General features: G+C 32.0%; 1 protein-coding gene across 2 annotated transcripts in view; it reads right to left on the bottom strand.

Moving 5' to 3' along the window:
* LOC148605628 (DNA repair protein RAD50.L-like) overlaps positions 1-13,030 on the bottom strand; it is a 44,766-nt gene that overhangs the window by 9,186 nt on the left and 22,550 nt on the right. For both annotated transcript variants that reach the window (XM_088548078.1, XM_088548079.1), the window contains exons 15-32: positions 12,199-12,303; positions 11,086-11,187; positions 10,498-10,610; positions 9,528-9,626; positions 9,047-9,133; positions 7,827-7,919; positions 7,468-7,502; positions 6,914-7,004; positions 6,054-6,189; positions 5,705-5,818; positions 5,073-5,168; positions 4,508-4,655; positions 3,965-4,022; positions 2,779-2,980; positions 2,225-2,254; positions 1,901-1,981; positions 1,241-1,299; positions 386-533 (exon numbers count right to left, since the gene is read on the bottom strand). In XM_088548078.1, coding sequence (XP_088404204.1) covers positions 386-533; positions 1,241-1,299; positions 1,901-1,981; positions 2,225-2,254; positions 2,779-2,980; positions 3,965-4,022; positions 4,508-4,655; positions 5,073-5,168; positions 5,705-5,818; positions 6,054-6,189; positions 6,914-7,004; positions 7,468-7,502; positions 7,827-7,919; positions 9,047-9,133; positions 9,528-9,626; positions 10,498-10,610; positions 11,086-11,187; positions 12,199-12,303 — 1,797 coding nt within the window. The remainder of the gene's footprint in view (positions 1-385; positions 534-1,240; positions 1,300-1,900; positions 1,982-2,224; positions 2,255-2,778; positions 2,981-3,964; positions 4,023-4,507; positions 4,656-5,072; positions 5,169-5,704; positions 5,819-6,053; positions 6,190-6,913; positions 7,005-7,467; positions 7,503-7,826; positions 7,920-9,046; positions 9,134-9,527; positions 9,627-10,497; positions 10,611-11,085; positions 11,188-12,198; positions 12,304-13,030) is intronic.

Below are 13,030 nucleotides of genomic sequence, written 5' to 3'. Positions count from 1 at the left end.
TATATAGATAGCAGTGTTTTACTGATTACTATATAGATAGCAGTGTTTTATTGAATGTTCCCAGCGTAATAATTTTGATCATTCACACTGTGAAATAAATTTGGTAATTTCACTCACTTTCTCCTGCCAAAATATCACAACTTTGATATCAATCCGCCAATCACAGATTTAGAATATATATCAATAAACTATGAAGAAAATCCATACAATAGACAAGATATTCATTTGGTTAAAGTGAATAACCAAAATATGATCACTCATGCCAAGAACGCTCGAAGAATTAACTTGTGTGCAGAACAAGTTCTGGAAACTGGTTAAATGTAGGTGTTGATGGGCACTGATGATGATATTGTAGATATTCACTCTATCCTGTTAATACTGGTACCTGTTGAGTAGCCAGATCAGTCTGTATCTTTGTAATGTTTTGCGTTGTTTCCTTCCTCTCTCTCTCCTTCTTTCCAAACTCGGTTTCCACTTGTTCTATAGAAATTTGAACTTCTTTTAATGTTTCTGCCTTTCCTTGGTTAATGTAACTAGTTGCAAAAACAAAAACAAAAAGTACAAAAGCTGTAAGCAAATCTTACTTGGTGATACGCCTGAACCTTCTCTAAAACCATATACGTGTATTAATTCCCAAAAGTCATTCAGATGGAAAAAGAAAATAAGTGCACAATGGCATCATGACAAAAAATGTGTGAAAGTTTCATTGAATTCTACAGGACTTGCAGGTTAGAACTGGGATAGAAGAAAGGAGGTATAATAATAATAACATGACTATACACAGGCAAAATTATTTCACATGATTTTCACATGAATTTCACATGATTTTCACCTGAAATGAGCAAATAAACTAAGTGACAGAGTTCACGTGAAATTCGGGTGAATGGAGCCTTCACGTGAAATTCACACGAAATGTTCGCATTAAATTCGTGCTTAGCGAACTTCACATGAAAATCATGTTAATTTCATGTGAATTTCACATGAATTTCAAGTGAAAAATATTTGCGTGTGTAGAGATATTCTTATTATTTTAAAGTCAAAGTACCCATAACAAAAAACATGCAATTGCAATCATTAATCTTTTGAGTTCTTCAGCACTTTGATAACATTTTGGATTTTCACATTTTCCACTTAAATATCCTATAATAATTACTAAACTACAATTGTTTAATTATGTTGTCACATTTAAAAATTTAAAGGCACTCTAGTTTCTATGTTTTTTTTTCTAATTTATCCAAACCGTTTGATGTCTTGATTGATGTTTTTAACTTTGGTTGCATCATTCTTCAGACTATCCACCTGGAAGAACACATTATAATTCATCATGTTTGATTTACTTTAGATCCAAACATTTATTTTAAACAGCCCCTCCCTCCCCCCCCCCCCATTTTTTTTTTGTCCTCATAAGTGTTCTTTGCAGCAATATAGTGAGATTTTGATTTTTTTACTTATAAACAAAATTAATGAGATTTTTTCTAGAAATAATTCAACAGGCTCATACTTCAAGAGAACTTCTTTCAAGTTAAACCCATAGGTTACAATAATTATCTTCATTTGTATACATCTTTATGTACATATGAGGCCTGAACTTTTTATCAAATTTCAACAAAATCCAATGAGCAATTTAGAAGTTAGGCTAAAACAATTTTTACATGTAAAACCCTTAAGTTGGACTATAACCCATACATTACACAATAAATATCTTACATTATGCACATCAAGATCTGAAGCCTAACCTCCCAATAAAATTTTAATCGAACCCCCTTGAGGGATTTAAAGGGAGCAGGGCTCACAAAAAAATGTTGATTGTGGAGTTTGAAAACTGAAAATTGTTACAGCAAACTTTGAAAAAAAATGCAGTCTTTTTTTCAAAAATGCAGAAAATATATGTTTTAATAACCTCAGCTTTTGCTCCTTCGACTTGTTCCTCCTTTTCAGCAGTAACACTGTTCCTCTCTGCTACTTTCTTCTCTATTTGGTTCTTAAAATTAGAAATTACATGTGTACATGTTAACGTCAGAGAATGAGTATGTGGGAGATCTCCCAGATTTCAATTTTCTTTTTATGTTCTCTGTTAGAATTGAGATCTTTTAACTAACACAACTTACCTGAATAGGTTTGATCTGTGCTCTGTTAGAACTGAGATCTATTAACTAACACAACTTCCTTGAATAGGTTTGATCTGTTCTGCTAGAATTGAGATCTGTTAACTAACACAACTTACCTGAATAGGTTTGATCTGCTCTCTAGCATCCTGAAATATTTCAAATACATTGTAATCATATTTAGGGTATCTACATGTACATGTATTACTGTAATATTGCAATTCACATAAATTCGCTTGAAAAAAGTACCCAAGTAACAAATCCTAGTTGCATACATTGTCATGCTAGTGATATCCCCACTTGTACATGAAGTTCATACGTTGTCATGCTAGGGATATCCCCACTTGTACATATAGTTGATGTCAGACAACACCAAAAATGGCTTACAAAGTATACCTCGTCTATATAAAGATACACAGTAAAATTTAACATAAATCCATCCAGATAAAAAATGAGCAGAGATAAATGACACAAAATATTGACAGACGGACAAGGTGATACCAATATACCCTCCACTTGTTAAAGGTATAAAATTGATACTTTTATGGCACATTTACTTATTCTTGGTATACTTTTAAGATTTTTTCATGCTTCCATATGAAAGATACATTAAAAAATAATTCAATTATTTTGACTAATTGAGTCAGGTTTACTTTAAGTTAGAAAAACTAACCTGTATTTCTACTTCAATTTGATCATTTTCACTGAGAAGCTTAGCTTTGTCTTCTTCTAGCTTGTATCTATGTTGTAAATCACTGTCAATCTGCAGCTTCTCTTCTTTTAGTGAATTAATCTTGCTTTTTAAACGTGCAAGCTCCTCGGAATGGTCATTAATTTTCTGTCTCATCCTGTCTAGGTTCTTTGTGATGGTATCTCTATCAATTTAAAATCAAATCAAGTAGAATAACTGTGTACAAAGCTCCCGAAAGATAATATATGGTCAAAAAATAAGTCATCAAACAGGAAGTTAATGTCACTTCAGACTGATATTAAATCCCACAATATAGCATACATATATAAAGCTTCTGCCATAACTGTAATGAAAAGGTGGTGACAGACAAACAGACACAATAATCACTATAATGGGGAGAAGTAATACTTCTGGTCTATGACATGTTATCCCTGTCCTTTGTTGTTGTTTTTTGTTTGGTTTTTTTTTGGAAAAGGAGGGGGGGCGTGTCTTTATAGTTCCATAAATCTGAAATGGAAAGCCTGATACAAATTGAAGAATCCTGATACAAATTGAAGAATCCTCAGTTAAACTTCAGAATTTCATAAATCAGTATTCCAAGGTAAAGATACCACCCCTTTTTTCAGCCTAATTAATTTAATTTCCTGTTCCTAAAGGCCCTTCCCAGTCACTTTTTAAAGTTCCTTATTACCTACTTGAATTACCATGTCAGTGAAATAAGAACAAGAAAAGCTGTAACTAATGTAAGAAGATCCATAATCAGTTTTTAAGACAATAAACATAAAAAATAATTTCCCTCCTCCATCACTTATTTTCAACAAATTTGACCTAAGAACCAAAAAAAAACAGTTAGAAAGATATTACACTTGCTGGATAGATTTTCACCATTTAACAGTGATGAGAACTAAACATCCCAGAATATTGGACATTACTTACACTTTCATCTGAAGGTCATCTTTCTCAAAAACATCCCAGAATATCGGACATTACTTACACTTTCATCTGAAGGTCATCTTTCTCAAAAACATCCCAGAATATTGGACATTACTTACACTTTCATCTGAAGGTCTCCTTTCTCAAAAACATCCCATAATGTTAGACATTACTCACAGTTCCATCTACAGGTAATCTTTCTCAAAAACATCCCAGAATATTAGACATTACTTACACTTTCATCTGAAGGTCATCTTTCTCATTTATAACTTCTTGTAAAGTTCTGTCTGAACCTAAATTAGGAATTAAAAAAAAAAACAAATACAAACTGAATTAATACTGTGAAAGTACTATTTTTGGTGGGGTACCCATTTTCATGGTTTTCATGGGTAGGCGAAACCATGAAATTTGGTTCCCAACAATAAGGATATTTCTATTGATGTTTATACAGAATACTTCAAAACCACGAATTCAAAAGTCCATGAACTTCTGTTTCCTTCCTAACTCACGAAAACTGGTATCCACAAATTAAAGTCTTTTACAGTAACACTGAAGATTTACCATGCACTTCAAGAGGAAGAAATGCCACAGAAGTTTTTTGTTTGTGAAACACCATAAAGGAGTATTTTCCAAATTTTCTCATTGAAAACTTATTTGATGCAATTTCAGTTCTATTTCATAAGTATACATTTTGAAATTCATGGATGTTTTTAAATTGTCACAAAAACTTTTATACCAACAATTCTTTTGGAATCGGTTTATACCATTTTTTTCATACCTCCACCTGTAAGAGTAGATTGTTGTGCAGTTATCTTTTTATCTAACTGTGTTACCTCCCCTAGATAACGATCAATCTGTACAACATCCGGTTGTACTTGCTTGGCCATTTCTTCATCTCCTTCCTTTGTCAGAAGATCTTCTTCTTTCTGGAAACAGAACAAAAAATTAAAACAATTGTTTTTACAACATTTTATTTGTGCGCATTACTTCCCATATTGCAATAAAAGCTTGAGTTTTTCAATAAAATTCAGTTTCTGTTTCATTATAAAATTTATATTGAATTTATTTCTTTCATGAAGCTGGAAAGGCAATTGAAGGTCTGGAATGTAACCTCAATTAATTTCCTAGCAAAATATGAATACAGGTACTTTAAAAAGTAACTTACAAGATTTTATTACTATATTACACAAAGGCTAAAATCACTGGATCCTACATTAAATTTGGATGCATTCTTGCACTTCCAAATGATAAAAAACCCTTTCATCACAAAGTCATTTAGAAATCATAACAGGTGGAAACAACTCTGACAATTGGGAAAATTGTATGGTTTAAAAGGTATTCACCTCCTCAATTTTAGTCCTTAAATTACCAATATCTTCATTCAGCACCTTCAGCTTACTCTTCAGTTCTGGTATCTCCCTGTTTGTTAGTGTTGTTATCTATCAAAACTTAATATAATATGAATTGTGAACCACTCCGGACATAGACTTTTATCCTGGACAATTCTGTATGTTTTTGTTGTTGTTGTGAATTTAAGTAAGTCAAAGATCTTTTTTCAAAAATTGTTTTTCAATCCATGGAACACTTGAATTCATGTCCATATATTGTATGGTGTTTTATTTGAGCAGGAGTAAAATTTTGCCGCATTGCAGCAAAAAAAAATGTGTTCATAAAACAATTTTGGCAAATGCTTAGCAAAGAACTAACGTACTTAGGCTTAGAATATTCTGCTGAATTTATTTTAGCTTTTTAGACAGATTGCTAAAATATGTCAAAATTAGCACAACCTTAATTTCAGTCAGATTATCTAAATTTTGATGAAATACTTTTATTTCTGATTGAAAACAATAAGGTTTTATCTTTCAGCAATCTGCCATACTGTAGTCTCAGAGTAAGAACAATGAGCTCCTAGTTTTCATGTGACCTAAAATTTTAGTGAACATGTACATGATGTACATACATCTTAATTTCTTACATTTTCCTTCAGAGGTTTGAGTTGCATCATAGAATCATACTTCTTGCTAAATTCGTCAAGGTCCTTTTCTGCCCTCTGTAGTTTTGTGGGTACCATTCTTAATTTGTTTTTTAGCTGAAATAGATTAGATAATGTGATTAATATTCAGTGTACATAAATCTAAATCTGCCAAGAAATGTTGGCAGGAAAGCACTATAAAGGTATGACTGGCGTATGGATGCTAAGCATTTCTAAGCCTCACCCCTCTTTGTGTGTGTGTGTGGGGGGGGGGACAAAAATGTGAAACTACATGTACACATTAGTGAATACATGTATTACCATTTTTTCTGATATTCAGTTATCAACTCACTTCAATGACAAGTTCTTTGACTTCTTGATCTGTTTCAAATTCACGATGACAGAGTGGACAGCATGGATCATCCTTCTCCAAGTCTGTAGCATACTTCTTGAAGAAATGTTCTGCTCCAAGTAAAGAACCCTTTGTGCTATAATAAAAAAAAATGATTGAATATGTTGACAGCCACAGAAATGGTCTGAAAGATATTTCAATTATCAGATTTGTGAGTGTTAGAATGTTCATTATCCAAGTAACCATGGTAATCTGGCAGCCTGGGTAATATTTTCGTTCCACAAGTTTCTCTCAAATATAACCCTGGGTCATCAGTGACGTCTTCTATCTTTTGATTGGCTGATTGGTTATTTTGTTTATTTGATACATTCTAATATTCAAATTTAAAAAAAGCAACGTTTAAATATTTCTTTCAAATTACTTAGGTTACCTATCGAATTAACAATAAATAAGTTAATTTAGATAATTTCAACTTGTTTTTACTTTATTTCATAAGCGGCAATTTACTCATATATCATGCATATCCGTCGCTGGTGACCTGAGTCTTTATTTTCAGTGATCCTAAGATTGCTTACAATATTGACCAGGGAACCAGATTAATTATCCAAGGAGTAAAGTCCAACAGAACACAAAGTTAATATCAAACAGCACCCAAAATTGCACACAACCCATGCCACTCTGTATGTAGCCACACACCAATTTTGAATTCAATTCATCCAATAAGAGCAGAGATAATTGTGACAAAATGCAGTTGGATAGACAGAAAAAGTAATTCCAATAGACCACCTACTTGTTGAATGGGGATAAAATAATTGTAGCCCGTCAACATGGGGGTATATATTATTTTTTTAGAAACTTACTCTTGGGCCTGTGACATTTTATCTTTGAAGGATTGTAGTCCACTGTCAAAATCCTGACTACCACAAACACTAAATATCTTCTCCTCCAGGTCTGAATTAAAATCAAGTAAAACAATTAGTTTTGTAAGTACAATTTAATCAATATGCAATATTCTTATTAAAAATGACCACATTAATTCAACACAATGGTGTTTTTAGACTTTTAGAGTGAAATATCTCTTAACCCAACCCCTTCTAGACAGGTTTTGGGATTATTTATGGTTTGATTTCACTGTACTAATATAGATATGAAATTCTCTTAAATTTAATTAACACCCATCACAAAATATATTAAGCTTGTAAAAAGGAATAAATAAGATTTACTCACTTTGTGTATTAAAATTACAAGTTTCTACTTAAATTTTTTTGAATTTCAGAACTACTTTATGCTCTATTTGGTTCTAAAACTGGCCATGTTTTACTTTGGACTACGCAGTATAAATATTTGCAGCTAGCAGACCATTATTCATTATCTTTCTTACATTGCTTGACTTTTCTTATGAAATATAACTCACTTTTTAATTCCTCTTCTTTTTTTCTTAAGCTCTCACTTGAATTAAAAATAATAAAATCAACAGATTAGAGCAGTCTAGAATACAGGAAAACATTACTTTTTAAGTTGGGTTTAAGAACCTTCTGTGAAAGAAGAAAGCAATGGGTGGCACTCTTTTTTTTCCATCTTTTTTGTATCAAATATATTCAATAATCCACAAAGCAACTGAAAGCAATTTACATGTAACCAGAAGCATGCATGCCATAGACAATTTTTGACTGCCATATTTCCATTGTGCATTTCAACTAAATTTGATCTATCAATAATTCTGCAAAAGGTAAACTTAAAGAACACAGAATCTTATGTAGATTTTATCATTACCTCATCATCTTCTTCTCTGCATCTTTAGTAGATAATGAGGTCTTGTTTTGATGGACCTCCTGGGTTAATTTCTTAACACCCTCGGTTTGTTTCCTGACATGATAAATTTATATATTCATTACAGGTAAATGTGCTCTACGCCAATCTATGCGAACTAGCGATTCGCTAATATATGGTGCATGTATGAGATGGAAGCAGTGACTAACACTTGTTCATATAGAACAAAATGTGTTTTATGGAATATAATTTGTTTTGATTTTTTGCTATTTCAGTTACAGTAAAAAGTGTGAAATTGATTCCTGAGAAAATAGTCCCTTTAATAATAAAACAGCTCATCCTTTCATAACTGGAACAATTGATAATCCTAAAATATGTTCAATTGAGAGAATATGCAGTATTTAGCAACTGCAGAAATAAACAATTACAGATGATGCCCCACACACATAAGATCAATTTATTGGTTCTCTGACATATTGTCACAAAAACCAATGATAGAAATAGGTATTCTTTTCACTGTTTTATTGCCCAAGAAAGGCTATGAGGGTGCTCACTCTTTCGTTGCCACAGAAAGGCAATGAGGGGGCGTCTGACTTTTCATTGCCACAGAAAAGCATTGAGGGGGCTTCTCACTCTTTCATTGCCACAGAAAGGCATTAAGGGGGCTTCTCACTTTTTGTTGCCACAGAAAGGCATTGAAGGGGCCTCTCAGTTTTCCGTTGCTACAGAAAGGCATTGAGAGTGCTTCTTACTCTTTCATTGCCACGGAAAGGCAATGAGGGTGCCACAGAAAGACAATGAGGGTGCTTCTCACTCTTTTGTTGCCACAGAAAGGCAATGAGGGTACTTCTCAATGTATTATTGCCACAAAAAAGCAATGAAAGGTGCATTTTTAAAAGAAGTAAAAATTATTAGGAAGGTGCTGTTTTGATTTATCTTATTGATAGGATGATACAATGAGGTATACTTGAAAGAGACAATAAAGGACCTGTAAACCAATAAATTATTTTTATTTGGCCTAACAATGATTTTGTGCAGATCTGGATGCTACAGTAAATACATGAATTTTCTGTTCAGTGAATATTTTCAGATTCTGACAGGAATAGCTACATGTATTTCATAAAATGAAAAATAGTTTTTATGGGCGTTATCTTTTAACTACTATTATGCAAAAATTAATACACTTGAAATATGCATGCACTAAATTTCTAACTTCGACATACCCAATATAATCATCTATCTGTGTTCTTATATTGGTGGTTGGCATGTGACCCAACAAATAACTAATGGTATCTTCTTGTTTGGCTTTCCTACAAAAGATAAAAAAATATCATTGCAGCAATGGCAGATTACAATTTTCCACTAGAACTTGTAAAGTACATGGTTTCCCTTGTTGGTACCATAAACTATTTTCGTGGTAAAACCTGTAATGCCAAAAAAAAAGCTGCTGCAAACATTTTCACTGAGAAATATTTCATATAATTTGGTTAAATGATTGCAAAGTTAGGACTCTGCAAAAGTAGATTGATCAGAAAACTGTGAAACAAGATGCTGCACTCTATGTTTTGCTAAGAATACCCCCACTCAATATAACCAAACTCATATAATACAGATGGCATGAAAATGTCTTTTTTCATTCTTTTGAGAGAAAAAAAGCTTTCTTCACTTTCTACCAATTTGTAATATTTTGGTTAGTAAACCTACAATCTCCTGATGTTTTCTTCTTTAGAAGCTTTGTCTTTCTTCAGAACATCCAACTGGGCCTGGGCACTGGACTCTAAATGGAGCTGATTCATCTCTGAACTGTTAAAATTATAAACTGAAGACAGTTAAAGCTAGTCCATCTGATTACATAAAAATACAGGCACTTGTACAGAGGAATGTCTCATTGATACTTTCATAAGTTTCAGCTTGTGAATTTGGACAAAATGTCTTTTCTTACATCATGTCAAAGTTTTAACAGTTGAATATGTTTCATTGTGTATTCAAATATCTTTAAAATGCACAAATTTAAAACTTCACTTAATATATTAAAAGCAGTGAAATAAACCACACCTGTTTAAACCAATGGCATAATTCCAAATATCTGTACATCAGAATGCACAAACACCCAAATCAATCGTAGCTTCCTTTTGTGGCATGGCACCTTGTAATACAATATCAAAGAGATTCATTCACTTATAGTCAAGTTATTGTCTCAAGAACAGCTTGTTTCTGGCACCTTTTTGACCCCTCATTCCTGAACAGTAAAAGTATTAACCCCAAAACCAATCAGTCTGACCCTAGTGGAATAGAATATTGAGAAACAATATCATAGATATCCATATGTTTTTTCTGGAGTTAATAGTTAAATCATACCAAATACTCGTTTTTGGCTCTAATTCTAATACTGTAGGGATTATAACCCTCAAAATCTATACCATCCTTCCTTTTGGTTTGGAACCTTGATGAAATTTTTTTAAAAATCTACTAATATTGAAATTATCACAAAAAAAAAAACAAGCGTCTATGGACAGTGAGGATAACAAAGATGATGACGATGACAGTGCCATACCATTTTACCACTGCAAATTTAATGCAGTCATATAAAAAGGAAATGTACATATCTCTGAAAAACTTTACAAAAAAAAACCTTGTACTGTAAAAACACCTGGCATAACTTACAAAACCATACCTAAGTTGACTGATTGTGCTATCCAGTTCCACTTTATCTTTAGTCAGCTGATCTATCTCCCGTTTTACTTTAGGTATATCCACTGTTCCTTCTGTTGACTCAAGGTCATGCTCCTGAAATCACTTGTCTATGTTAACACCTCCATGTAATTAATAGTTTTAACCTTCTGATAAGGACAACAACGAAATAATTATCTGGTTTCTTGCTACCGGGATGAACGAAATATGGTAGATAGGTAGGAAAAGCATTTTTGTTTAAAAAAAAAAATTCATAGAGTTAGGGGGAAACAATCTAGGCTTTAAACAATGCTTCAGTCAAAAGGGTCATAAAATGTTTTAGGGTAGGTACAAAAAATAAGGTAGGTAGGGTAGCAGGAAACAGATATATAGTTTTTTTTGTATAAGACCTGAACTCATAATTTCAGTCTTTGGCAAGATTTTTAAAATCCTGCATACATGTTTTTATCTTGGAAAAAAAAGGATTTGTATACCTTTTTACCACAAAAAAGTAAATTCTGTCTGTCTCGTTAAAATTTCAATAAGAAGTAAACAGTATAATTCTTGTCAACATTTTATTATGTAAACTTACAGCTCTTTTCAGTTCTTTGGTCAGCTGATCAAGTTTCCCAGCAGATGCATCAACCTGGCTTAATTTCTGATTTATCTGCTTTATCTTACCATTGTTGTCTTTCTACAAAAAAAAATAACAGTCAGTTAAAATATTTCACCAACCTGACATAAAATAGCAAACTAAAAATCAAGGACCATCCAAACATTTAACTGTATATCACATCAATGAAATGTGTATTAATAACATGGGCCAAGCAACACGAAAGTTAAAAAAATCACTTTAGTCTGAGATTATTTTTTGCTGTTTAGGTCATCATGAAATGCCAAGACTTTGGGAGTTACCATGAAGTTAAGAATATTCGCAGACATGATTTTTCAAGTTTAGTGACATTTGTGTCTTAAATCTTACCATTTTTGCGTGGAAATTGCATCCTTAAAAAAAATAAAAACAAAAAAGTTTCTCTTCCTTTAAAATGAAGTTGTTCACTTTTTGGCATTTGTTTTGTGTAAATTTATTATGAAAACTTCATTGTTTGAGAATTGTTGGGTACAATTTTTTTTTTTTCATTTAGGAGGGAAGCAGAGCATGACTCGAACCACTAGATTAAAGACTTGATAAAACAGAAATTTTCTTTGATAAAAACCTAAATGGTAACATAGAATTATAGAAATGAAGAATGCAACTAATACAGAAGTTTAAGGATGTTGGCTGTCAAAGGAGGGTAAAAGCTTTTCCCTTTTCATGTTTGAACAATATAGGTAGAAAAAATTGATGGGTCAGTGTTGTTTTTAAGAAATTAGCATTTGCCGTTCTGGCGGGAAAAGGATTTCTCTTGACTTTAAATAAGTATTGTCTTAGTAGGTTTTATCTATTAAAACACAGAATAAATAACAAGAGTTTCATAAAAACTTCTCTGATGACATTTTAAGGTGTGTGTTTCATCAAATTATGAAAAGAAAAGTGAGGGTCACTAAGCAAAATATATTTAAGCTATGAAATGGATAAAACCAGAGAAGTCCGAAAATCTGACAAAAATGGCTGAACATGAGCAGGGAACATCTTAACATTACCATGAAAAATTGTACCTATAAAAAAATAATAAAAAAAGAAACCAAAGATTTTTAATTTTACCATTAGGTTTGACTTTATATGTTCATTCTGTTCTAATTTTGTTTTACTCTCTTTCAGTTCATCTATTTTATTCTGTACTTTCTTCTCTTTCTCTTCATAATCAGTCTGAAAATAAAGAAATATTTATTGTATTTTAACAAGTACAAATAGTTACAGTAAAACAGAGAATTTTTCATTTTGGAATACATCATTTCAAGCTATCATGTTCTTTTTCAAACCACTTTCTAAAGCATTTTAAGGAAAAATATTACAAAATACATTTTCAGTATTGATATTAAAATTTTGAGAATGTGTCTTTTTTCTAACTGTTTGGAATTTCAATGGACCATTCTTTAACATTTTTTCTAAAAAGTTCTGATTTTTAAGGGTTATTTGTAAACTTGAATGTGATAAATGGTACATGACTCTCTCTATTCCCAAACACTGCCGTTTATGTAATCCAAACAAAAAAAAACAACGTACAAACCAGGTAGATCGTATGACAGGGGAAGTACAGAGTAATTTTAATCCTACCAATTTTTTTTTGTTCCAGTGCAATGTTTAATTCATTATGGTGCCAGAAAGAACAGGGATTTTTTGTATCAAATGTGAATGACTCAGAATATATAATAAATCAACAAAATTATAAACAAAAAGAGTTATTTCCCTTTAATAAAGTTTGTAACTTATTTCATTCTGATCATTTCAATAAATAACAAACATTTTATAGAAAATATGAGTTTGTGATCTCTCATAGATGAAAATTTTTTGTCTTCCATGGACACCCTCTTTAAATTCAATTTAAAGATTGTTCATTATAGCACATACAATGAAGGAGTTGATCTCCCATTGG

The sequence above is a fragment of the Perna viridis genome, chromosome 10, assembly GCF_037379345.1.
Source record: "Perna viridis isolate PV_CMFRI_1.1 ecotype Kerala chromosome 10, ASM3737934v1, whole genome shotgun sequence".
Lineage (NCBI taxonomy): Eukaryota > Metazoa > Mollusca > Bivalvia > Mytilida > Mytilidae > Perna > Perna viridis.
Note: the sequence above shows the minus strand (reverse complement) of the source record. Positions and strands in the feature narration are given on the sequence as shown.